At 41.2% G+C, this 26221-nt stretch overlaps 1 protein-coding gene across 3 annotated transcripts in view; it reads left to right on the top strand.

Annotated features, from left to right (window-relative positions):
- KHDRBS3 (KH RNA binding domain containing, signal transduction associated 3) overlaps positions 1-26221 on the top strand; it is a 163164-nt gene that overhangs the window by 85799 nt on the left and 51144 nt on the right. For all 3 annotated transcript variants that reach the window (XR_014291555.1, XM_082600758.1, XM_082600759.1), the window contains exons 5-6: positions 1430-1569; positions 13628-13823. Coding sequence is in view for 2 of the 3 variants with exons in the window: in XM_082600758.1 (XP_082456884.1) it covers positions 1430-1569; positions 13628-13823 (336 nt within the window). In the remaining variant the exon portion in view is untranslated. The remainder of the gene's footprint in view (positions 1-1429; positions 1570-13627; positions 13824-26221) is intronic.

Here is a 26221-nt window from a genome sequence, read left to right as displayed (position 1 = left end):
ACTGTTATCAAGGTTCATTCAAGTCGCTTTTTATTGCTGAATAATATTCCATTTTACGATATACCACATTTTATATGTCCACTCATCAGTTGAGGACTTTGGGGATGTTTCTACTTTGGGGCTATTATGAATAATGCTGCTGTGAACATTCATGCACACATTTTTGCATGAATATATGTTTTCCTTTTCTCGGGTATTACCTAGGACTGGATCTGCCAGGTCATATGGTAACTCTTTGTTCAGCATTTTTGAGGAGCTACTACGTGGTTTTCCGAAGTGGCTGGACCATTTTACATTGCCACCAGAAAGCTGTAAGGGTTTCAATATCTCTGCAATCTTACCGACATTTGATATTGCTTATCTCTTAGATTACTGCTATCCTAGGGGGTATGTTCGTGGTATTTCATTGTGGTTTTTGTTTGCATTTCCATAATAACTAATAATGTTGAGCTTCTTTTCTTGGGCTTACTTTCTATTTTTCTTAAAGAGAAATGCCTATTCAAATCCTTTATCCTTTCAAAATTAGGTTATGTGTCCTTTTATTATTGAGTTGTAAGAGTTCTTCATGTATTATGAATACAAGTTGCTTATCAGGTAATAGGATTTCAAAATATTTTCTTCTATTTTGTGGGCTGTATTTTCACTTTTTTGATGGTATTTTTGTAGCACAATAGTTTTAAACTTTGACTTGGTCCAATTTGACTGTTTTTTCATTTGTGCTTTTGGTATCTTAGCTAAGAAATCATTATGTAATACAGGATCATGAAGATTTACTTTCATGTCTTCTTTCAAGAGTTTTACAGTTTTAGCTCTTACATTTAGGCCTCTGATCTATTTTGATATAATTTTTGTGTATGGCAAAAAGTAAAGGGCCCATCTTATTTTTTTGATGTGGATATTCATTTGTTACAGCACCATTTGTTAGAGACTATTTGAAAATCAAATGACTATAATTGATAACTGGGCTCTCAATTCTATTTCATTGATCTTTACGTCTATCTTTTAAGTCAGTACCATACATTCTCCATTACTATAGCTTTATAGTAAGTTTTGAAATGAGAACATACCAGTCTTCCAACTTTGTTCTTCTTTCTTTAGATAGTTCTGGCTAAACTAGGCTCTCCGTAACTACTAGTTGATTGAATTGTAAATAGTAATGCCCATATATCAGTTACGTGCCATTTTAATCTTATTATAAATATTTCACTTGGAAAGTATGCACAGCAGAAGGAGATATGGCTGACTGTAGAAAATTCTAGTTTACTGTTTGTTATTTTTCTTTTTACAACAATTTATTGATAAACTTTCATTTCAACAAACTCAAGTCTTGTTTTATGAATTTAACTATTTTCCTTACCTTGTTTTTTTCCTATCAAAAATTATTTGCTTCTTGTCCTAAATTCTTTGTTATCTTCTGTCTTTTGTGTAGGACTATAATGATGAAATCAGGCAAGCACAGCTCCAGGAATTAACATATTTGAATGGTGGTTCAGAAAATGCAGATGTTCCAGTTGTTCGAGGGAAACCTACCTTGCGTACAAGAGGTGTACCAACCCCAGCAATAACCAGGTAGGTGTGATTAATTGACTTACCTTTTTGTTGTTAGAATAGGGTACCATGGCAACAATTTTAATGTTTCCTTTATTAACAGGCAAGCGGCTTTACCAGTGTATTGGTACAAAGCCTATAGGATTGCATTCAGGCAATATGGTGTCGTATTAAGAGGATTCACTGTGGACTGAGGTATTCCTGGGCTTAAATATAACCTGTACCACTTACTAGCTAATGACTGTAGATAAGTTTATTTAATCACCCTCACGTTATTAATCCCCTAGTTCTTTGAATGTAAGTCATAGCTTTGATGCACAAATGGAGATAGTGGAAGCTTGTGCTTCCCCAGTGAGTGCAGATAGTACCAGGCTAGTTCATTGCCGCATCTCCAGTGCTGAGCAGTGTCAGGTACCAGGTGAGTGTCCCGATGCTTTTTGTCCTTTTATGCCGTGTAAATGCTCTGTGGTATCTGAAACTCCTAAGCTTGTCCAGGCACACCGAATTTTTATTTCTATCTCGGAATCATGACTGCTTTTATCATGAAAAATATGTTAATGAATTTGTAAGTCAATTGAAGCAAACTGTAAATTGAGACGTGACTCTCAAACTTATTTGAAAATTATTTTTAATTTTTGCATTTTTGCCCCCAGAAGAACTCAGTGGAAATTAGTAACACAGACTTTTTTTCACTGGTGACTATATATATTTTTTCAGGTAGAGTTTTGCATGAAGTAATTTAAAATAGGTTTCTTCCATTTATCCAAGTTCATTTGGAGGAATAAAAAGTGAGCCCCCTGCTGAGTGCTGATCGACACGCTGTCAGAGCAGTTACAGACGGGTGTTATTGCAATGGAGAAGGAACACAGATCTGGGCATGGTATCAGGGGGGTTTTCTCTGTAAAAACAGGCTAATAATAATAGGATTGCTGCTGATGATTTAATGAAATAATTTATGTAGCTGTTCAGTAAACGGTAAAGCTCTATCATTTCCATTTCTCCTGTTAAATAATTTACTTGCAGTCGTAGGAAATTACGTATTTGCTATATTCGTTTCCAGTGGCTGTTACAGTGAATTACCACAAGTTTGGTGGCTTTAAGCAATAGAAATTGGTCATAGTTCTGGAGGCTAGATGTCAGAAATCAGCTTTACTAGGCTAAAATCAAGGTACTGACCGCTCTCCCCCTGGAGGCTGTAGGGGGGAATCGTCTTGTTGACCCTCCCAGCTTCTGGTGCCTGTAGGCCGTCCTTGACTTGAGGCCATCGCATTCTGCTCTCTCTCCTTCTTAGCGCTGCCTTCTCGAATCTCCAGTTGCCTCCCTCACATAGGGATACATGTGATTGTATTTAGAGTCCACCTGGATGATCAGGATAGTGTTTCCATCTCAGGATTCTTGACCTAATGTCACATCTGCAAAGGCCCCTTCTCTAAATCAGGCAACATTCGCAGAATGAATATCCCTTGGATAGAGAATATAGATGATAGAGCACGTGCAGTACCATCATTTAGGGGATGCCCTGTTCCTTAGACCAGTTCTTCCAGTTTTACTGAAGATAATTTCTAATCTTGTCTCATTTTCAATTAAGTTGAAAGTGTTATGTTATGAAGAGACAAAGAAGGCAGAAACTTTCTGTTTTGAGGGAGTGTAGTATCTGGAGAGATACCTCCATCTGCCCAGATGAAAAATTACTCCTCTTGATGACAGCCTATACCCTGCTTGCCATTTTAAGCTTTTCCATTGCCTTGGTAGTGGGTATTTTGGGATGGAATTACCGTTCAGGTCACACTTCAGACCCAGTGGTTCTCTTGTGGAGCAGTGGCTGGTTCGTGCTGGTCCAACACCTTACGTGGGGCACTTCCGCCTACCACGGGCCAAGGAGCCAGGCACCGCCTTCTTCCCTCCATGTGATTGTGGGCTTGCATGGCACCAGATCGTTCAAATACTCTGTTTTCTAGTGTGAAATTCATGTTCCTCTAAGAGGCATTCAGTTGCCCTTCTGTATTTTTTCTTAAGACCTCTCTCCCAGTTGGTCTTTGTTCATTACTTTGCCATGTTTCCTGCTAGCGCCTGCCTCCCCCCGACACCGCCACTGGGTTAGAGGGTGTGATCTGCCCTTCCAAACCTTTGTTCACACTGCTCCTGTGTCTGCAAGTCTGTGGTTCCGCTCTCTAACCCTCTCACCTGTTTTAAGTCCTACTTGTCTTTACATCCCAAACTGAAACTCACTTTAACAGACACTCGCATTGTGCCTACTGCTGACTGAGTGCTTTCCGAGCGCATCACGGATATTAACTAGGTTAAGCCTCGTAACAGCCCTGTGAGGCGGGCACTGTTTTGCTAAAGTCACCATTTCACAAATGAGGAAACCGAGGCCAGAGGAGTCAGTTACTTGCCCCAGTCACTCAGCTGGTGATGTTTAGAGCCTGGCTGGAATGTAGGCAGTCTGGTTCCAGAAACCATGCCTCTCCCTCTCTTTGATCCTTCCCTTCTGTTTTTATCCAGAATCTTTTTTTTTTCGTCCACCCATTCTCCCCTTGCAGTTTTTCCATAGAACTTTCATTCTGTCACTTTTCTTATATTTTAATTACAGCACAGTTAATACAAACTACGATGAAAAGACTTATATTTTTACTACTTTTTCTCATCAGATCACATATAGTAACTTGCTAAGTTAATGTCCATCTACCAGAAGAAAAATCAATTAATATGGAAAATAATTAGGATAGAAAATTACAAAAATCCTAAGGGTGAGATTAATACACAAAAAGGTACATGTTATTTTGTAGGGTTGGCAAAATTGGTCTTCAGATTATGCTTTGAGCTTTCTAGTGGCCAAAGCGGAGGAAAATATGGTTTTAGAATTCACAGCATCTGAATGGCTAAAAACAGTCATAAAACAAAAGACAAATGTACTTATTGCAGCCTAGCACTTTCTAGTCCTGGGACCACTGGACGGTCATAGATAGATCCTCGCTACACCCAGTCCCTCAGTAAGTCATTTTGATTTTAGCTCTAAAATAAGCCTTAAATCTATTTTTCTTTGATCACCTTTTCCACCCTGCACTCCAGCCAGACTGGTCTCCTTTCTGTTCCTTGAACAGGCCAAGCTCATTCCTTTCCCTGTCCTCTGCCTTCACTCCTCCTCCTCAGAAGGCCTGTCTGCAGTTGCCTGCCTGCCTGCCCCTCAGCATCCTGTTCTCAACACACACAGGCACCATGTCAGAGAAGGCTTTGCTGGTTGCCTTGTTTGAAGTGGCCGCCCCATAACCCAGAAGCCGGCCCACAGCACCCTTCTTGGTTACATGGTAGCATTTATCAAACTGAATTTACCTTTCTCACTTGTTCACTTTTTCATTGGTTACTCCTCAGTATTATGTAAAACCTTAAAGGCACTTGTGTCCCTAATGTTTGGCATATAGGAATCACTCAGTAAATGCATGTTGAGTGAATACAGTACAATCGTAAATTCTTTAGACTCTTCTGATCAAGTGTTGACCATTTACAACATTTTTTGTTAGTGTAGTTCTTGTCTGTCACGTGACTAGATTGCCAGGGGATTAGCTCTTTGGCAATGGTCACATGGACAGCAGCACTTTGGAATTTCATAGCAGAACAAGTCATTACTGGAACCTTCATGAATGTTCCCCACTGTTACCACTTCAGGGTAGCTTTCTGCTGAAAGATGTAAAGGATCTAAAATTAAATCCTGCAGAAGGGAGAAATAAGTATTTTAATAAAACCTTTTCGTTCAGTTTCAAATGAGAGGACTAAACTTACTCCTTTTTTACTTAGGAGATAAGGAAGTTTCTTTACTTCCGTTCTGCCCTGTGTAGCCCTGTGGTACGTCACCTCCCTAACTCCCCGCACGGACCCCAGCGGAGAACACATCAGGGAAGATTAGGACTGACGCCGCTCCAGGCAAACTCTCTGTTTAGCCCTGTGGTTTTCTCCGTAGGGTCTCCACCACATGTATTGCCTGCCGCCCTGGTGGTCTGGGCAGGTCAGTTCTGAGCCCTCAAGGATGCTCCTTTCCTTTCCCCTCTTCAGAACAGCTGACTGGTTCTGTGTTGCTTCTCCACTGGCCTTGTCTGGCCCATCTGGCCCTTTCCCCAAGTAGCAGGCAGTGTTCTCTCCCTGCATTTGTTACCAGAAAGAGCAGGAAGAAAAAGTGAACAAAGCAGATGAAGCCTGTCTTTCTAAGTAGTAAGTACGCATTCACCAGCACTGGGTGCTGAATGTGGTGGTTTTGTTTCAACTTAGGACATGAGGCCGACCCATTCACGCAGCTTTTATCAGCTTTCATCAGATGGGGAAACTTTTCAGCTACAGTTTCTTTGAAGAGTTTGCCTTCCCCTCATCTCTTCTTTTCTTGGACTGCGACCCCATGTGAGATCTTACGATTGCACGTCCCAGACTGTATGCCAGGGTGCTGGGGTGCTGCCTTGCACTCACAGGGCCGCCGTGGAGAGTTTACAGTTTCACGGGACCACTGCAGTCAGCTTCCAGACACTGCATGAACCATCAGCTTAAGTTAATCATTTATTGTTTTAACACTCGGTCATGCCCCACTGATGTCAGTGACATCATATCTTTGTAAAACCGGCATCTCAGCAGCTGCTGTGATAAATATTAGGTAGCCACAGTTGCTCTGCCTGTTGGGCAGAGCACGTGACTTCCCAAAACCAGGGGATCAGATGGGACTCGGTCACTCTCATTTTCTCATCCACACTGATTTTCACATGGTACCTATTCTCTTTTTAAAATGGATTATGAATAATATCATAAATGCTAAAGATTGTTTTAATGACAGAAAATGATACATTCTTCTCCGCGGTTATGTGAGAAATGTTATCGGGAAAGTTGAATAGTTAATATATGGGCCATAAATATTTCACCAGCATATGATATGATTTATATTATTCTACCAATCTCTATTAAAAAGTCCCTCTTTATCATTAAGGAAAGGCTGGATGTAGGAAACTGATAATATATTTCTTTTTCTACTAGCCAAAATTATAGGAATTTCCAATTTTAAAAACCCATTAATTTGGGATGTTATGTAAACTATATGATTGCCTCCTGGATTTACCTTCTGAGGACCTCGTACCACCTGACCTGTCAGAACAGTCACTCTCCTCTCCTTCCTTCCAACTCTCTGTCTACTGTCCATGCCTCTCTTAAAACCCTGACAGTGGTTGACCACACACGTGCCCCGTGCCCCAGGCAGACACTAGAGGACTTTCCTTGGACACGAGCTTCTCTGCTTCTCTTGCTGTAAGACCTGGACTGCCCCTCATTCCTCAGCATTCACTCCCTTGGGTCCACATGCTCTCTGAGTGTGTGTTAGTGCAGCCACGCTGGAGTTGATTAAGGGGAGGCAAAAGGAGAAAAACGTGTGCTTTCTTTTAAAATCACCTTAATATGCATTCGGAAGGCAATAACTGAGGCAAATGATGTGGCAAACAGCGAGAAAACTTCTGATAAGAACTTGTAACTTAAGTGCAGCCTGGAACAGACACGTGAGAAAAGCTACTTAGCACAGTTCTCCTGCTTACAGTGCATCAGCGCAGCCTGAAGCCGGGTGTGGGTTCCCGGTCCTCCTGTTGACTCCAGTGCCGGCTGAAGGAAGGCTTGGATACCCATCAGGCCAACTGACTTTTCCTAGAATAATGTCAGGCAAGTGCCGCTGACAGGCTGCAGTCCTGTAGGGTGGAAGGAGCCCGTGAGTGTTTCCTGTGCAGTGGGCATCTCCTCCCCTCCCCTCCCCTCCCCACCCTGGCTCTTCAGAAGTTTTAATCAATTTTTTTCCTCTCTGGCCATCAGTCAGTTTCTTGTGTTAGGTCATTTAATGTCACACATTTTCCTGAGCTCTTTCTCTGACAAATTGAAGTTGCAGAGATGATGACCAAGTCATTGTCCTGCCATTCTGGGATTTTTAAGGGGAAAGTCAGAGAAACAAGTAGTTATGGCAGAATGGTTGAAATAGAGCACGAGGGCTATGAGGAAAAGTGAAGCGGAAGCAGAAACGATAGCATAGATCATCCTGAATGGGGAGCGTGGGTACAAACACACTTAGGATGAAGGTAAAGTCATAAGGCAGGGTAGTGCCAGAGGGAAGTCATCCCACGCAGAGGGGCAAAGGCTTGAAAGCAGGAAAAATGGGGCCATCTGCCTGGAGTTAGGGTGTGGCTATGGGAAAATCAGAGTCACCCCCAGCCCCTCCTAGCTGCGTGGTCTCAGGGAACTTCCCTCGCTAAGCCTAGTTTCTTCGTCTGTAAAATGGAGATAGGACGTTGAGCACACATTAATCCATATCCTACTTAATTTTTTAAATGTCTCATTGAAGCCCAGACTGTGGCATGATTCCTTTTCTGATTACTCAAAGTGATCCCTCACTAAAAATAGAATTCCTGTAGCACAGATATTTGATCAGTCCTTGGGCAAATTGCACATCTCTTCTTAACTCCTTTATTATCAATTTCACTGTCATCACAGAGGAAGAAGACTTGTGCTGCATAGTTCCTGAAGGCAGAAGTAAGGCTGATGCTTAGAAATGATAAAGATTTTTGCTATTTTTGTTTATAAGGAAAAAAAGTAAAAACATGCTAACAATCGGAATTGGAAGACAGTGACAGGCTTCAGAGTGCGGAGCGAGCTCTCTGTCTTCAGGGGGATACGTCCCTGGATGAAACGATAAGTTTCTTATACTTTTAAGAGGGTGGACTCTCTCACACTGTCTTACGTTGTCAGCAGTTTTACTAGTAACCAGTTTGTAACTTGTTGGAGAAGAAACAGATTGCATTGGATTTCTTACAGACTGTGTACAGTGTAGGATAACGTAACACTTACTCAGTCTTTTTTTTTTTTTTTAATTGCATTGAAGGTGGGATGGTTCACAGAATAAAGAAAAGAGATAACCGACAGGCTTCATAACAGGTCTCTAACCTCTGGATCCAAGCTCCCCACAGCAGCACTTGAAATGCAGAGTCTCAGTCCCCAGCCTAGGTGTACTGATGCAGACTCTGCCCCGAAACCAGGCCCCAGGTGATGTGCGTGCACAATAAAGTGTGAGAGGAGAAGCACGGCCCTAGACCCGCATTTCAGATGATCTGGAAAGGTGGTCAGAGAGAGCGCTGCCTGAGCCCTCTATTCAGGACTTCTGGGCTCCATCCGCCCCGATGGCTTCTTGTGTTTGTTCTGAGGGATTATGACCATGGGCTGCGTTTACCTCTCCCTTCTGTCCAGCTTCTCGTTCCCTTGTCAGCCTCTGGCAAGAAAAAAAAGTATCTCAGTGATTAAGCTTTCAGAGAGGTGAAGGAACGTTGTCACATGTCTTAGGGATCCTATAGAAAAATAAATTAGCCCTCAGGTCATTGCTGCATCAAGTGTGGATCCTCGATGGATCTCTGGGAAAGCTTATTCTTACTGTGAGACCGGCTAGACCTTGACACTAGGTCCGGCAGGCACCCCCTCTGTGATCAGCTGTAGGCCTTTCTCTTCCTGAGGCCCAAGTGTCCCCTGTATTTCCCAAGGTCACCCAGCTGATAATGCTGGAGCTAGCTTGAGCTAATTCCACGAAATTCATTGTTTTATCATATACTTCTGCTTCTCATAAAATATACAGACAAAAGCCAAACAATGTGGTATATATACTCTTACTCTATACCACACTGCATCACTGTTGCTAAATGTATGAAATGTACATAAATGTGCTGCTGCTGAATGGATGAAATGAGCACAAATGCGAGTTGTACCTTCTGTCTTCTCTCTCTCCTCACCCTTCAGTTAGCAGCCAAAAGGACAGTATTCAGGACAGAGTCCACAAGTGGAAGTCCACATGATAATGACCACTTACTGAGTGCCTGTTTTAGCTTAGGCACTTGATGTAGTTGTAAACCTCACAGCTGTTCTGCCAGAGCTAGATGTTATTAACTGGACTTGCAGATGGGAAACCCAAGGCTCAGCAGCCCAGTGGTGACAGGACTAGATTTGAGTACTGAGTGTGGGGGTGCTGGAACCCACGTCACGTGCTTTTCCATCATAGCCTAAAACCTCCTATTAATACATAAACTGAATAATTAGTTCCTAATTGACAATACAAGAAGTTATTGATCATCCAAAGCACTCTTCCCATGGAAAAAACTTTTCTCAGTTATTTTCACATCTGAGTTTCAAAACCAGAAACCAAGGTCACCCTGCTGAAAAATGCAAACAGAAAGAACCATTACAGTCACACCCCTTTGCTTACGAAACTTTCTACTCAGATGTGTTATGTTTCTGCTTTTCCCTTATCCCCGTTCTGAGCAGTGTGGCACCCAATCCTATCAATTTGAATCAACTTTTCAAGTAAAAAATAAGTAAGTCCCCATTGATTGTTGTTATAAATGTCATCCACCAGACACTTTTCTGTTCTCATCCCATGTTACCAGCCCTGCTGTTCAGCTCTACCCTGAACTTGATTTGTAGCGCTGAGTGAGCACTAGGCAGTGCAGCGGGACCTGCACGTTGGCCTGTCACTCCGTCGTCCCTTCCTCTCACCAGAGACCACTTACAGCAGTAGTGGGACTGTGCTGCTTGACACCATTCCCATGGGATTTCAGACTCTTAAAAACGAATCTTCAAAGTGTCTTTTGTAGACAAGTATCCCGAGCTACATATGTCAAATGACTTGTCTAAAAGTCTGTAACGGATTCTTTAGTATGAGTCCATATACCCAGTGGGCACATAACCTAACAATGTCGACGATGATAAGAAAGAATGGTGAGCTTCTTAAATATAAAGTAATGTCTTTCAGTATGGTAAAAGACATGAATTTATTGAAATACTGAATATTTTGTGATCGATATAGTACCTTGGACGGCAGGGATGGGGTATTAGATAAAGAAGCAGGAGCCTTATTTAGTTTGAATACACACCGATCGACTGAAATATCACAGATGAGTTAGATGTACCATAAGTAGTAACTACTCTTTTCTCTAATCACATTGAAGATTTTTCTAGATGTATACCGGAGATAAAAAGGTGAGTAAGACTATAGATATTGCAGTGTCTATCAGTACAGTTCAGAGAGATTGAAATTTATCTAAGTGGCTGATATTCATTGAGTAGGCAATGGGCTAAATACCGTGTTACGTCCTGCCATTTTTCCTTCACCATAACACTAAGAAATGGGTTCTGTATCCCATTTCACAATTGAGGAAACTGTCTTGGAAAGTTCAGACTCTTGATTAGTTTGAATGTTAATTGGAAGGCAGAGGTAAGTAAGTACAGTCAGGAAATCAATCTGAATCCAGTGTCCTTGCTCTAGGCCACCAATTTTATTGCACCGATTTTTATGACCTAGTATGAAAACAAAAAGAAGAAGATCTAACTTACAGTGCTCAAAAAAGGGATAACACAAGTTGCCTAAAGGTGAAAGTCATGGATTTTGACAGTTTTGAGAAGTACCAGTCAGGTTTTTTGTAAGATGTCCCTCCTTTGGGATTTGTCTAATATTTTTCTCATGATTAGCCCAGGGTTATAGGTTTGGGGAACAAAAACCGCAGAGGTAAAATGCTATTTTTATTACATCATATCATGGGCACATACTATTCACATGACTTACCACCATTAGCTCATTGCTTTTTGTTGCTGAATCATATTCCATTATATGAATGTACCCCAGCTTGCTTATCTATTCACCTATTGAACAAAGGGCATCTTGGTTGTTTTAGTGGCTAATTTCAAAATTTCAAATTTCAGGTATTCATTGCAGCTATGTAGGAAAGCAGTTGACTTATTAACTTTGTATTCCAGGACCTGTTTCATGTGCTTATTATTAGTTCTAGTTTATTGTTTGTTCGTATGGTTGCTTTGTTTTGTTTTGATCTGGTTGATTCTTTGGGAATTCTTACGTGGAAATGTCACCTGCAGACAAAGTTTTGTTTCTTCCTCCACATCTTAAAAGTTTTATTTCCTTTTCTTGTCCTATTGAATTAGGTAGGACTTCTAGTACAGTTTTAATTGGAGTGGTAAGGCTGGACATCCTTGCCTTGTTCCCAGTCTTAAGGGGAAAGCATTCAGTCTCTCACCGTTCAATATGATGTTAGTTGTAGGTATTTGTAGATGTTCTTTTTTAACTTAAGTAAATTTACCTCGGTTCCTAGTTTGCTGAGTTTATATCGTGAATGATGTTGCATTTCATTAAACGCCTTTTCTGCTTTATGTGACCTTACGATTCTTCTTCATAAGCCTTCTTGGCGGGCTGGTCACATGGATTTTCACTAACGCTGAAGCAGCCTTTCATACCTGGCACAAATCCCATTTGGTCGTGACGTGTTTATTAATACATTATTAAATTCAGTTTGCTGCTGTTTTTGAAGAGTTTTGTGTCTTTGTTCATGGGAGATACTGATTTATGGTCTGCTTGCTTGTTTGTTTCATTGTATAACGTCTTTAATGCCTTTTGCCTCCCCTTGGACCACATGTCTCTTCCTCAGGACGTCAGACACCACCTTGCTCAGCCCCCTGCCACCCTTCCTCGGCCTGCCTGTCTCCCAGCCCCTTGACCCGTTGTGGCTTCCACAGGTGGACTTAGGAAAAATATCTTGGGAGGCACCTCCTGTGACAGGTCCCCATAAGGGCTCAAGACCAAGTGGAGGCCGGTCACTTCTGTCTTCCCCAGTGGCCCAGGCCAGTCCCAGCCTCTGACTAGTAATGTAGAAATAATTTTCAGGAGGCACGTCCGGTGACCACCCTCAGAGAATGAGTTAGGAAATGTATCCTCTGATTTTATTTTCTGGAAGAGAGTAGAAAACTGGTATCATTCCTTCCTTTAATATTTGATAGAATTCACCAGTGAAACCTCTGGGTCTGGTGCTTTCTTTTTTGGAAGATTATTAATTATTGATTAAATTTCTTTAATAAACGTAGGTTTATTCAGATTATTTAATTCTCTTTGTAGGAGATTTGGTCATTTGTATATTTTAAGGAATTAGTCCAGTTCATCAGAGTTAACAAATTTGTGGGCCTAGAGTTGTTCATCATCTTCCTTTTTTATCTTTTAATGTCCTTGAGGTCAGTAGTGATGACCCCTCTTTCATTTATGATATTGTTGTTTTTTTCTTGTTTAGCCTGTCTAGAGGTTTATTAATTTTATTGATCCTTTCAAAGAACCAGCTTTTGGTTTTGTTTTGTTAATTTTCTCTGTTGTTTGTGGAGTTGGAGCTTTCAGCTGTGTATTTGCTATCCCAATCAAACAAGAGAAGAAGAGAGAACCGGTCTGTAGGCAGCCTCATTATCTGCTTGGTGCTCCTTGTCTGGAGGACTTTGTCCGTAGGAGGTGGGTCAGGCTGTGCCTTTATTTTCTGGTGGAGCCGAACTTCTGTCCTCGTTTCTTCATGGGACTTGCACACTTCCTCAAGTTTTAGCTTATGTCGGGCTCTTCTGCCTCCTGCCTTCCTCTCTGACTTGGAAGTCTCATATTTTATGTTAGAAATACATGAATATGTTGAATTCTACTTCAGAAAATATATGTGTTTATTTAACCTAAGAATGATGTTTTCAGTCCCTAGGTAGTAGGTACACTATCTGGGAAAGTTCATTTTATTCCCTGTCTCGTGGAATCTGATGTATGTTTTGGTCCCGGGTTTGCCAGCTGTGTGGTCTCAGACAGTCTTAAGATCTGTTTAGGCCCCTGTTTCCTTGTCCGTAGACAAGCCATGTAAGGCCCGAGTCACAGTGTTGGGAGTGAGGGTTGGCTGTGACCCTGGCAGGACGTGATGGAGGAGTGCTCGGTAGATGCAGCCTCCCCAGATGTCAGTTTCCTATTCTGTGTCCCAGACAGACACTGACTCCTGGGGTTTCTTTGATGTTACCATATTTATTGTTGCTGGACTAACTGCCTAAATGACTTAATTTCCTTCCTTTAGGTAGGTACCTGTTTCTCATTTGCTTTTAGTTTTCACTTTGCATATGGTTTCCTTATTTCCTTTTACAGAATTATGGAACACTGATTTTTGTGAGGTATAAATGCATGCGCACAGTGGAATGCTAGAGAATACCATGAGTATTGCTAATTTGACCCTCTTGCTTGCAGGGGAAGAGGAGGAGTCGCGGCCCGGCCAGTGGGAGTCGGGGTCCCGCGAGGGACGCCGCCTTCCAGGGGAGTCCTTTCCACCCGAGGGCCAGTGAGTCGAGGAAGAGGACTTCTCACTCCCAGAGCAAGAGGCGTCCCCCCAACTGGGTACAGACCTCCACCGCCACCCCCAACGCAGGAGACCTATGGAGATTATGTAAGTGGAGGTGTTCTGATGATCTGTGACCCAGACGTAGCGTCGGCTGTTGTGACGAGTATCCCTCACCTTGCTTTAGCTCTTTAACAAACGTTTATTGAGTGCTAAATAAGTACTTGGTACCAGAGGCACAGAAAATGTGGGAGAAATAACCACTTTTGTCAAGTAACTTAAACCTCAGATATGGAAGATGAGTTTGGGTGGTGGCGAGGTTCAAGACCAAGATCAAGGAGGCGTGCGGGCAGGCCCCCCAGGCATGTAGCGTAGCATTCGTCCACGGTCCTCTCCAGGTTGCCTCTGAGTGAGTCAGTCATTTAAAAAGCAGTTGCCTGTGTATACCACGCTGTGTTTACCCTTAAGCGTTTCCTCTTAAGCTGTGCTGCTGAATACCGATTCTTAGTGGAAATTCTTTTCAGTGAAGAAAATAAAAGTTCCCAGTTTTTTTAATTAATGCATTATCAGTTTTTCCATTTATCATTCCATAATTCTTTGATATGGTTCATAGACTTATTTAACATAAGAGAAAGAAAATACATCCATGGAAAATGGGCGGCAGGGGGTGGGGAGGGCAGAATCTTTAAGAAGAATACAGAACCCCTGGGATTCTTACTGTAACTTTCTGGTTAACATAAATGAGGAAGATAAGTACTGGATAGATGTTTCATACTAGTAATTGAAAGTATTAAAGAAAGAGTATATGAACTGTTGTCAAAGAAGGGGGAAGCAGTGACAGGCCTAAAATGCCAGAACCAGTAGGTTTTCACGTCTCCCTTTACTGGAGGTCTCTTGCTAGGAGCTCAGCACCTCTTTGCACAGTTTCTGGAACTTGCAGTAATCCCTGGGCCACAGACAACTTCGTCTGTGTCATCTGCAGCCACCGAAGGAGCTGAGTCTTTGTCCTGGTCATACTGCACTTCTTATAATTCCCTAAATGTGCTGCGTCCTCTTAGGCTTCCAGAACTTTCCTCATGTAGCAGCCTCGGCCTCGAGTGCTCCTCCCTCTCATCTGGCTGTTTCCTGTCTCTCCTTGCAGACTTGGGTCAGCTGCTACTAGGGGAACTCATGGGAGGCAAGAGCTGGCCTGTGGAGCATCACCGCAGTCTCCCACCTGACTGTGGCCGCTGGCGGGGCAGGGACGGAGAGCTGCACCCCTTTGCACTGGCAGAGCGCACGCTGGGAGCTCAGCGAATTATATTCTGAAAATAAGTGCCATGTGGACAGCTTCACCATTTGGCTGTTCACTTGGGGAAGGCTGTGTCTGTGTCTCGGCTCTGTGTTCTTTACAGTTGGACGTGGTCCTGTTTACTAGTATTCTTACCAAGCTGGCAGTTGTGCCTCAAATTCATCCACAGAGTCTGAGTCTCATGAGAGTAGCAGAGACTGAGGGAAAGGAAACGTTGTGAAATGCCTTTGAGGTGGCCCGCTGTCTGCTTTTCTCCACTTCGGCCTGCCTTGAGTTCTCTCAGGTTTGGGTGCTGTACATGTGGCTGGATGGTGTCACCATAGTCGCCAAGGCAGGGGGTGTGGGAAACCTGGATCCTAGGCCCCCCTGTGCTATAAACATGGTACGAGTCAGGCAAGGTACTTAGCTTTTTTTGGCTAAATCCACCAATCCACCTGTCTCAGGAAGAGCTAGTGCCTTCTTTCCATACATTAATTCATCTTTCCACTCAGCAAAGATCGATTGAATTCCTACAGTGTGAACCAGACACACACATCCTCTGTCTCAGTGTGTATATATACCCTGGTGAGTCTCGAATGAAATTAGATGAATACAAATAAAAATTTCTTGAAAGGTTAAAGTCGAGGGGAGCAAAAGGAAGAGAAATTCAAGGCACTTGGTTTTTCTGTGTTTAGCTCTGAGTTTCATTGATAAGTGATGGCAAAGGCATGAAAACAGTCGATTTGCAGAGTATTCTGTTGAGCTAATGACACCCCTTCCCATCCACTACCACGGCTAGTGGGCTGGTGGCCGTGCCGAAGGATGTGTCCTGTCACGAGCAGACGAGGGCTGGAGGGCTCTGAGCAGACAGGCAGCCTGCATCGCGTGAGCCCACACTCACGCCTGGTGCTCTCCTGGCACACGTTGGCCCTGAGGCTGCGTTTCCAGCGCAGCTCGCAGTCATTCTGCCATGCCACAGCGTTGCCTTCACATGACAGACGGCCACGTCGGCTGTCTTGCTTATAATTTGCCATTGGTCTTAACCGTTGGAGATGCTAAAGATTACTCTCACTGTACGCTTAGCTTTGCAGCATGGGAAGGGGAAAGAAAACCTTTAAAAAATTATTTTGTTTCTTTGCTTATTTCTAGGATTTTAGATCATGTGGGTATACTACAAAATATTCAACGTAGCCTGGGTCCTGGACCGCCCCAGAAGGGTTACTCATTCGCGTGGCAGGTGGGAAAGTTGAAGCGGGTCTTCTTAGAGTATGCTAAAATACCTATTCCATTGGACTGGAATAATCATAAATTAGACTCTAAACTCCATGGGAGTAGGGACCCCCGACCCCACCCCCGCACCCACCTTTATATTCTCAGCACCTAGTATAACGTCTAGCACATAGTCGGTCCTTAGTACATGTTTGCTGGATGGATGAATATTCTCAAGACCGAGTTTTTAAAAATTGCCCCCTATGGAGAACCCACCCCCAAATGCCTCCTGTGTGCTTTGTCGTTTTTAGTCACTTAGCGGTTTATATCTAACTTATTAGCCTGTCGCTGTGTAGTGCAATCTTCACTTAGTATACACGTCTGTTTCTCAGAAGATTGTAGACTTGTCAGGAAAGGCACTGTGTCTCGTAATTAGTCTCTAGCCACTAGCATAGTTTCCGGCACATTGTAAGCACTTAGTAAATGTTTACTGGACTAGACAACCCTGCGCAGAGACCAGGTGAGTTTTCCTAATGAAGGTTGCCATTGATCTTTTCTAAGTCAGTTACTGTAACCATCCCGTGGGAAGAATATGATAGTTGGCATTTGAAGAAAGATCTTCCCTTCCTTATTCTTGTGCTCAGAGGGCAGTTGCAGGTTACAAAGAGGTAAGACCGATTCTGTGTAGCTCCTGAAAACAACAGTCACGTATTATAAGTCTGATCTCAGTATGAGAATGAACTTTCAAGAAGGACGTAACATTTAATGAGAAACTGCTCTCCGTGAGGCACTTTCTTATACGTCATGTCGTGTTGTTCTCACAGCCACTCAGAGAGGTATTGTGATCCTGTTGTACAGGTGAGAATTTCAGGTGTGGGAAGTTAGTGTCTTTCCTCACGTCACAAGGGTGATACAGGAGCAGATGCGGGATTCACGATGCAAGGCCTGTATTCTATCTTGAGCAGCCCGTGCTTGATTGAAACCAGCGCTCTGCGAGCTGAGGTGATAAGGCCTCCTCACCTTTGGGGAAAGTGCAGCAGATCCTGTACCCTGCTGTTATCAGGAGTGCAGCAAAGGATGGCAGGAGATTATGTAACCTCTGTGGCCCCGTGCAGTTTAATAATTCTCTGGTTAAAAGCTGCCTTAAGTAGGGAAATGGAAACTGAGAACCATTAGGAAGAATGAGATGGGTTAGGATTTAAAAGAAAATAATAAACAAAGCATTATTACATTGATCGGCAAAAAAAAAAATGAAATAGCGCTTTCACTGTTTAAGAATTTCCGAGCATCTATATCTCTAAAAAAGGCTTGTCATTCCTTTGGAACTCAAAAATGTAATTTTTAATGATTTCCTTGAAATAGTTTATAGTAATACATTTTCTGTTTCTATAGAACTTGTTGGTTATATCTAACCAATTCGGTTTACTTATTTTAACTCTGATTTAATTAACATTTAGTATCTGAGGCCATTATTTCCAGAATAAAAGATGCAAAGAAATCATATCAGTTGCTTATTTAAACGAAAAAGGGGATGAAACGTGTTCTTTCAAATCCTGCCACAACTGGTGCTTTTTTGAGAAAGTATACATTTCAGTCCTTAACATACTCAGTGTTCTTCAGATTATGTATACTAAAATGAAGGTATTTCAGTACAGTTTTAGGCCCGAGAAAAACCTCAATGTATGGTATATGTTAATATTATTTTTAGTAAATAGTTATAATATGCCCATTATAAAAATGTTCCCTATTAGCCCAAGCAAGAAAGCCTGATAACTTAAAGGTATTTTCTTGTCAGAATGTGCCTATTGAAATTGGACTGATTTTTCTCAAGGTGAGTTGGTGAAGATAACTTGATCATTTACAATGTCATCTGAGCCAACTGTTCTTCATCGGAGTCACTGTCACAGAATATCCCCTGAGTATGTGTCATTGAGAAGAACATCTGTTAGCAAATCTGTTCCACTGTGAGAACGTTATTATCACAAGAGGACATGTAACATGCAGTAGCCATTTGAATAGTATAGGCTCCCTGCCTCTCCATGAGCACTGGTCTTCTGAGGATAACTCTAAGAATACAAGGCAATTCAGCACGATTAGCTTTTTTCCAAAAAGGAAGAAAACATAATGGATGTGTTTTCAACCATTTGAGTACAAACTGGGACCTTCTCCACTTTTAACTTAGTAAAATTAGATATAATTACAGTAACTTCTCATCTCTTCTTCGAGAATAAGAAGCACCTCTTTCCCAGAATGGAATTGATTCATTACTTACGTCCAAATAATTAAATAGCTGACAAATAATTAGTGTAACCCAGAATATATTCAATGAGATCACTTCAACATTCAAAATGTCGTTGCAATTACACAGAAGGACATGTTTGATGCTTGCTGGCTGAGCCCAACTTACATAGGAATTTCTAAAGTGAAGTCATTTTTTATAAATTGCTTTAGGCTCCACATACAAAGAAAACACGAGCGAAGCACAGTCGGCCCTCCCTTATCTGCAAGGTGGGCATCTGCAGATTCAACCAACCACAAACGGGAAATATTTTTTTTAAAGTTCCGTAAAGTTCCAAAATTGAAGCAAAACTTGAATTTGCCCCATGCAGGCAACTGTCTACATAGTATTTACATTGTATTTACAACTATTTAAATAGTATTTACATTGTATTAGTTATTATAAATAATCTGGAGATGATTTAGAGTACAGGGGAGAATGCATAGGTTAAATATATATCCGGTTTATATAGGAACTTGAGCGCCTGTGGATTTTGGTTCCGAGGGGGTCCTGGAACCAATCGCTCGTGTATACCGAGGGATGACTGTAGCTGCGTGTTCCCCAAACACTCAGTCTGGTCGTTTTATTTTACTGTCTCTGAAAAATCTTGTCCATTGCCGTCATTTCACGTGACATTTGTGTGTTAGTGACTACTAGATCTGCCGCTCCTCCGAACTCTCTCTAGGGCCCCTTCCTGAGTCCCTCCCTACAGGCCCGCAGCTCCGTGCAGGCTGTTGTGTGGCCCGCAGGGGCCTTGTTCCTCCCAGGGCCGTTGTTGAGGGAACAGCACCACCATGAATCCAGGCGCCCAGGATCTCGTTCATTCATCGTCATTCCCTGCATTCACATGGTAAACACGGCTCACTTCTTCATGAATAACTGTTTGATCTCCAGTTAATCTATGTCACAGCTGCTTTAGGGAAGATGCTTGTCCTCCTGCGTCTTAGGAAACATTCTTGCCAACCTCCCCGCACCCAACTCCTGTGCTCTGATGATGGCCTCTCACAGTGCCTGCACTTTCCACAGTTGGTAGTTACTTGTTTGTATATCGTTTTTGCGTCTGACTTCTCGCAAACTTTAAGTTGTTGTTTACTCTTTTATTCCTACCACCTAACATATAGTAGTCCCTCAGTAAACGCTGGTTATTTCTTTTTATTTTAATTTTTAATTTTAATTTTATTTATTTTTTTATACAGCATGTTCTTATTATTCATCCGTTTTATACACATCAGTGTCTCCATGTAAGTCCCAATCTCCCAATTCAGCACACCACCACCACCACCCCCCACTTTCCCCCCTTGGTGTCCATACGTTTGTTCTCTGCATCTGTGTCTCAATTTCTGCCCTGCAAACCGGTTCATCTGTACCATTTTTCTAGGTTCCACATATATGTGTTAATATACGATACTTGTTTTTCTCTTTCTGACTTACTTCACTCTGTATGACAGTCTCTAGATCCATCCATGTCTCTACAAATGACCCAATTTCGTTCCTTTTTATGGCTAAGTAATATTCCATTGTATATATGTACCACATCTTCTTTATCCATTCGTCTGTCGATGGGCATTTAGGTTGCTTCCATGACCTGGCTATTGTAAATAGTGCTACAGTGAACATTGGGGTTCATCTGTCTTTTTGAATTACGGTTTTCTCTGGCTTTATGCCCAGTAGTGGGATTGCTGGATCATATGGTAATTCTATTTTTAGTTTTTTAAGGAACCTCCATACTGTTCTCCATAGTGGCCGTATCAATTTACATTCCCACCAACAGTGCAAGAGGGTTCCCTTTTCTCCACACCCTCTTCAGCATTTGTTGTTTGTAGATTTTCTGATGATGCCCATTCTGACTGGTGTGAGGTGATACCTGATACCTCATTGTAGTTTTGATTTGCATTTCTCTAATAATTAGTGATGTTGAGCAGCTTTTCATGTGCTTCTTGGCCATCTGTATGTCTTCTTTGGAGGGATATCTACTTAGGTCTTCTGCCCATTTTTGGATTGGGTTGTTTGTTTTTTTCATATTGAGCTGCATGAGCGGTTTATATATCTTGGAGATTAATCCTTTGTCTGTTGATTTGTTTGCAAATATTTTCTCCCATTCTGAGGGTTGTCTTTTTGTCTTCTTTATGGTTTCCTTTGCTGTGCAAAAGCTTTGAAGTTTCATTAGGTCCCCTTTGTTTATTTTTGTTTTTATTTCCATTACTCTAGGAGGTGGATCAAAAAAGATCTTACTATGATTTATGTCAAAGAGTGTTCTTCCTATGTTTTCCTCTAAGAGTTTTATAGTGTCCGGTCTTACATTTAGGTCTCTAATCCATTTTGAGTTTATTTTTGTGTATGGTGTTAGGGAGTGTTCTAATTTCATTCTCTTACATGTGGCTGTCCAGTTTTCCCAGCACCACTTATTGAAGAGACTGTCTTTTCTCCATTATATATCCTTGCCTCCTTTGTCATAGATTAGTTGACCATAGGTTCATGGGTTTATCTCTGGGCTTTCTATCTTGTTCCATTGATCTGTGTTTCTGTTTTTGTGCCAGTACCATATTATCTTGATTACTGTACCTTTATAGTATAGCCTGAAGTCAGGGAGTCTGATTCCTCCAGCTCCGTTTTTTTCCCTCAAGACTGCTTTGGCTATTCGGCGTCTTTTGTGTCTACATACAAATTTTAAGATTTTTTGTTCTAGTTGTGTAAAAAATGCCATTGGTAATTTGATAGGGATTGCATTGAATCTGTAGATTGCTTTGGGTAGTATAGCCATTTTCACAATATTGATTCTTCCAGTCCAAGAACATGGTATATCTCTCCATCTGTTGGTATCATCTTTAATTTCTTTCATCAGTGTCTTATAGTTTTCTACATACAGGTCTTTTGTCTCCATAGGTAGGTTTATTCCTAGATATTTTATTCTTTTTGTTGCAGTGGTAAATGGGAGTGTTTCCTTAATTTCTCTTTCGGATTTTTCATCAGTAGTGTATAGGAATGCAAGAGATTTCTGTGCATTAATTTTGTATCCTGCAACTTTACCAGATTCATTGATTAGCTCTAGTAGTTTTCTGGTGGCATCTTTAGGATTCTCTATATATAGTATGATCTGCAAACAGTGATAGTTTTACTTCTTCTTTTCCAATTTGTATTTCTTTTTCTTCTCTGATTGCCGTGGCTAGGACTTCCAAAACTATGTTGAATAATAGTGGTGAGAGTGGACATCCTTGTCTTGTTCCTGATCTTAGAGGAAATGCTTTCAGTTTCTCACCATTGAGAATGATGTTTGCTGTGGATTTGTCATATATGGCCTTTATTATGTTGAGCTAGGTTTCCTCTATGCCCACTTTCTGGAGAGTTTTTATCATAAATGGGTGTTGAATTTTGTCAACAGCTTTTTCTGCATCTATTGAGATGATCATATGGTTTTTATTCTTCAGTTTGTTAATATGGTGTATCACATCGATTGATTTGTATATATTGAAGAATCCTTGCATCCCTGGGATAAATCCCACTTGATCATGGTGTATGATCCTTTTAATGTGTTGTTGGATTTTGTTTGCTAGTATTCTGTTGAGGATTTTTGCATCTGTGTTCATCAGTGATCCTGGTCTTTAATTTTCTTTTTTTCTGGTACCTTTGTCTGGTTTTGGTATCAGGGTGATGATGACCTCATAGAATGAGTTTGGGAGTGTTCCTTCCTCTGCAGTTTTTTGGAAGAGTTTGAGAAGGATGGGTGTTAGCTCTTCTCTAAATGTTAGATAGAATTCACCTGTGAAGCCATCTGGTCCTGGACTTTTGTTGGAATTAATCACAGTTGCAATTTCATTATTTGTGATTGGTCTGTTCATATTTTCTATTTCTTCCTGGTTCAGTCTTGGAAGGTTATACCTTTCTAAGAATTTGTCCATTTCTTCCAGGTTGTCCATTTTATTGGCATACAGTTGCTTGTAGTAGTCTCTTAGGATGCTTTGTATTTCTGCAGTGTCTGTTGTAACTTCTCCTTTTTCATTTCTAATTTTATTGATTTGAGTCCTCTCCCTCTTTTTCTTGATGAGTCTGGCTAATGGTTTATCAATTTTGTTTATCTTCTCAAAGAATCAGCTTTTAGTTTTATTGATCTTTGCTATTGTTTTCTTTGTTTGTATGTCATTTATTTCTGCTCTGATCTTTATGATTTCTTTCCTTCTTCTAACTTTGGGTTTTGTTTATTCTTCTTTCTCTGGTTCCTTTAGGTGTAAGGTTAGATGGTTTATTTGAGATTCTTCTTGTTTCTTGAGGTAGGCTTGTATAGCTATAAAGTTCCCTCTTAGAACTGGATCTTGCTGCATTCCATAGCTTTTGGATTGTCGTGTTTTCATTGTCATTTGTCTCTAGGTATTTTTTGATTTCCTCTGTGATTTCTTCAGTGACCTCTTGGTTATTTAGTAACGTATTGTTTAGCTTCCATGTGTTTGTCTTTCTTACGTTTTTTTCCCTCTAATTCATTTCTCACCTCATAGCCTTGTGGTCAGAAAAGATGTTTGATATGATTTCAATTTTCTTAAATTTACTGAGGCTTGATTTGTGACCCAAGATGTGATCTGTCCTGGAGAATGTTCATGCGCACTTGAGAAGAAAGTGTAATCTGCTGTTTTTGGATGGAATGTCCTATAAATATCAATTAAATCTATCTGGTCTATTGTGTCATTTAAAGCTTCTGTTACCTTATTTATTTTCATTTTGGATGATCTGTCCATTGGTGTAAGTGAGGTGTTAAAGTCCCCCACTATTATTGTGTTACTGTCGATTTCCTCTTTTATAGCTGTTAGCAGTTGCGTTATGTATTGAGGTACTCCTATGTTGGGTGCATATATATTTATAATTTTTTTGTTCTTGTTGTTGTTGTTTTTTTTGTGTGTGAAGTACATGGGCCTCTCACTGTTGTGGCCTCTCCTGTTGCGGAGCACAGGCTCCGGACGTGCAGGCCCAGCGTCCATGGCTCACGGCCCCAGCTGCTCCGCAGCATGTGGGATCTTCCCGGACCGGGGCACGAACCCGTGTCCCCCGCATCGGCAGGTGGACTCTCAACCACTGCGCCACCAGGGAAGCCCTATTTATAATTTTTATATCTTCTTCTTGGATTGATCCCTTGATCATTTATGTAGTGTCCTTCCTTGTCTCTTGTAACATTCTTTATTTTAAAGTCTATTTTATCTGATATGAGTATTGTTACTCCAGCTTTCTTTTGATTTCCATTTGCATGGAATATCTTTTTCCATCTCCTCACTTTCAGTCTGAATGTGTCCCTAGGTCTGAAGTGGGTCTCTTATAGACAGCATATAGATGGGTCTTGTTTTTGTATCCATTCAGCAAGCCTGTGTCTTTTGGTTGGAGCATTTAGTCCATTCACGTTTAAGGTAATTATCGATATGTATGTTCCTATGACCATTTTCTTAATTGTTTTGGGTTTGTTTTTGTAGATCCTTTTCTTCTCTTGTGTTTCCCACTTAGAGAAGCTCCTTTAGCATTTGTTGTAGATCTGGGTTTGTGGTGCTGAATTCTTCTAGCTTTTGCTTGTCTGTAAAGCTTTTGATTTCTCCATCGAATCTGAATGAGACCCTTGCCGGGTAGAGTAGTCTTGGTTGTAGGTTCTTCCCTTTCATCACTTTAAGTATATCATGCCACTCCCTTCTGGCTTGTAGAGTTTCTGCTGAGAAATCAGCTGTTAACCTTATGGGAGTTCCCTTGTATGTTATTTGTCGCTTTTCCCTTGCTGCTTTCAATAATTTTTCTTTGTCTTTAATTTTTGCCAGTTCGATTACTCTTTGTCTCGGCATGTTTCTCCTTGGGTTTATCCTGTATGGGACTCTCTGCGTTTCCTGGACTTGGGTGGCCATTTCCTTTCCCACGTTAGGGAAGTTTTCTACTATCATCTCTTCAAATATTTTCTCTGGTCCTTTCTCTCTCTCTTCTCCTTCTGGGACCCCTATAATGCGAATGTTATTGCATTTAATGTTGTCCCAGAGGTCTCTTAGGCAGTCTTCATTTCTTTTCATTTTTTTTCTTTATTCTGTTCTGCAGCAGTGAAGTCCACCATTCTATCTTCCAGGTCACTTATCCGTTCTTCTGCCTCAGTTATTCTGCTGTTGATTCCTTCTGGTGTAGTTTTCATTTCAGTTATTGTATTGTTCATCTCTGTTTGTTTGTTCTTTAATTCTTCTAGGTCTTTGTTAAACATTTCTTGCATCTTCTTGATCTTTGCCTCCATTCTTTTTCCAAGGTCCTGGATCATCTTCTCTATCATTATTCTGAATTCTTTTTCTGGAAGGTTGCCTATCTCCACTTCATTTCGTTGTTTTTCTGGGATTTTATCTTGTTCCTTCATCTGGTACATAGCCCTCTGCCTTTTCTTCTTGTCTGTCTTTCTGTGAATGTGGTGTTTTTTCCACAGGCTGCAGGATTGTAGTTCTTCTTGCTTCTGCTGTCTTCCCTCTAACGCTGGTTGTTCAGATGGATGGACAGACATGGATGGATGGATGGATGGATGGACAGACACACAGACAGATGATTGCCTTAGCCTCCTTAGTCCCCACCTTTGCTTGTTGTCCTGCCCTAACCCTGGGTCCTTCCCTTAAATGATGTATTACTCGTGTTACTCCTGGTGTACTTTCTGGTATGTAAAGTCTGATGATGCTACTGCCCTGCCAGCCCCAGAACGTAAGAACTAGTTCAGAAGTTTAGGAGGATAAAGTTGAGATTCTTCTGAGTGGTGTCTGAAGGCTTTCTTGACTGCCCTCTTCAGCCTCGTAACCCCCTGCTCTCCCCACATCATCGTTTTATTTCAGTCAGTACCTGTACTGCAGTTCCTTATACATACCAGGACTGTGTGGCCATCTTCGTATGTGGTGTTGCTTCTCTTCTAATGCCTTTTTTTATTCTATCCCTACCAATTCTTTTTACTATTTATTCTTCAGCTGTGAAGCCTTCCTGGTTCCCCTCAGGCACCCCTGGGTGCACGTGGTGCCTGCCTCAGTGTCTGCTTACTTGTCTTTGTTCCCTGTAGGCTGGATTTCTTCAGGGCAGGAACTGTGTCATTTTTTTTTTTTTAAATCTTAGTTTGCCCAGAGCCTATCACAGGGCCTGACATTTTGGAGATACTAAATAAACATATGGAGGATGGCTTTTATTAATGCCAACTAATTCTGTCATTCCATGTGTCACGTGCCTTGTTAAACATACTTAGTGAAATAAAATTAAAGGCAAGTTTAGCAAACATTTAATGACCTAATAAATAGGAAAGACAGTGCAATTTAATAAAGAGGATAGTATTCTGAGATGTCACATACTTGGTTTCTAATCCTCCTTATTGTCTGTATCACGTCTACTTTTTTCTTGTGTAAACTATTTAACCTTTTTAGTTTCTTCATGTGCAAAATGTAGGTGATGGTACTTTACCTATAAATCAGCAGGTTAGAGCAGATGCTGTTCTAACCTCTTTTCCAACTTTAAAATTCTATAATTGGTTGTTTTCTGAAACTTACTTAGTTTCCACTCACCCTAAACATGTTCTTTTAATAAGAAATTGTATTTTCATTAAATAGAAATCTTGATATTGAAAGAAAAGTCACAAAATAAACAAAGCAGACATTCTAATGAGAGAAACAAGCTAAAGGTGAATGTCTCTGAGTCTTTTGAATTCTGAAACAAGTTTTGAAAAATAATTTTAAAAGTGAGATCTTCTTTTAAATGCAAACTCACCTTTCAAGATGTATAAACTAGAAT

Source organism: Mesoplodon mirus (genome assembly GCF_964341445.2).
Source record: "Mesoplodon mirus genome assembly, chromosome: 16".
Lineage (NCBI taxonomy): Eukaryota > Metazoa > Chordata > Mammalia > Artiodactyla > Ziphiidae > Mesoplodon > Mesoplodon mirus.
This window is presented reverse-complemented; position numbering and strand designations above follow the sequence as displayed.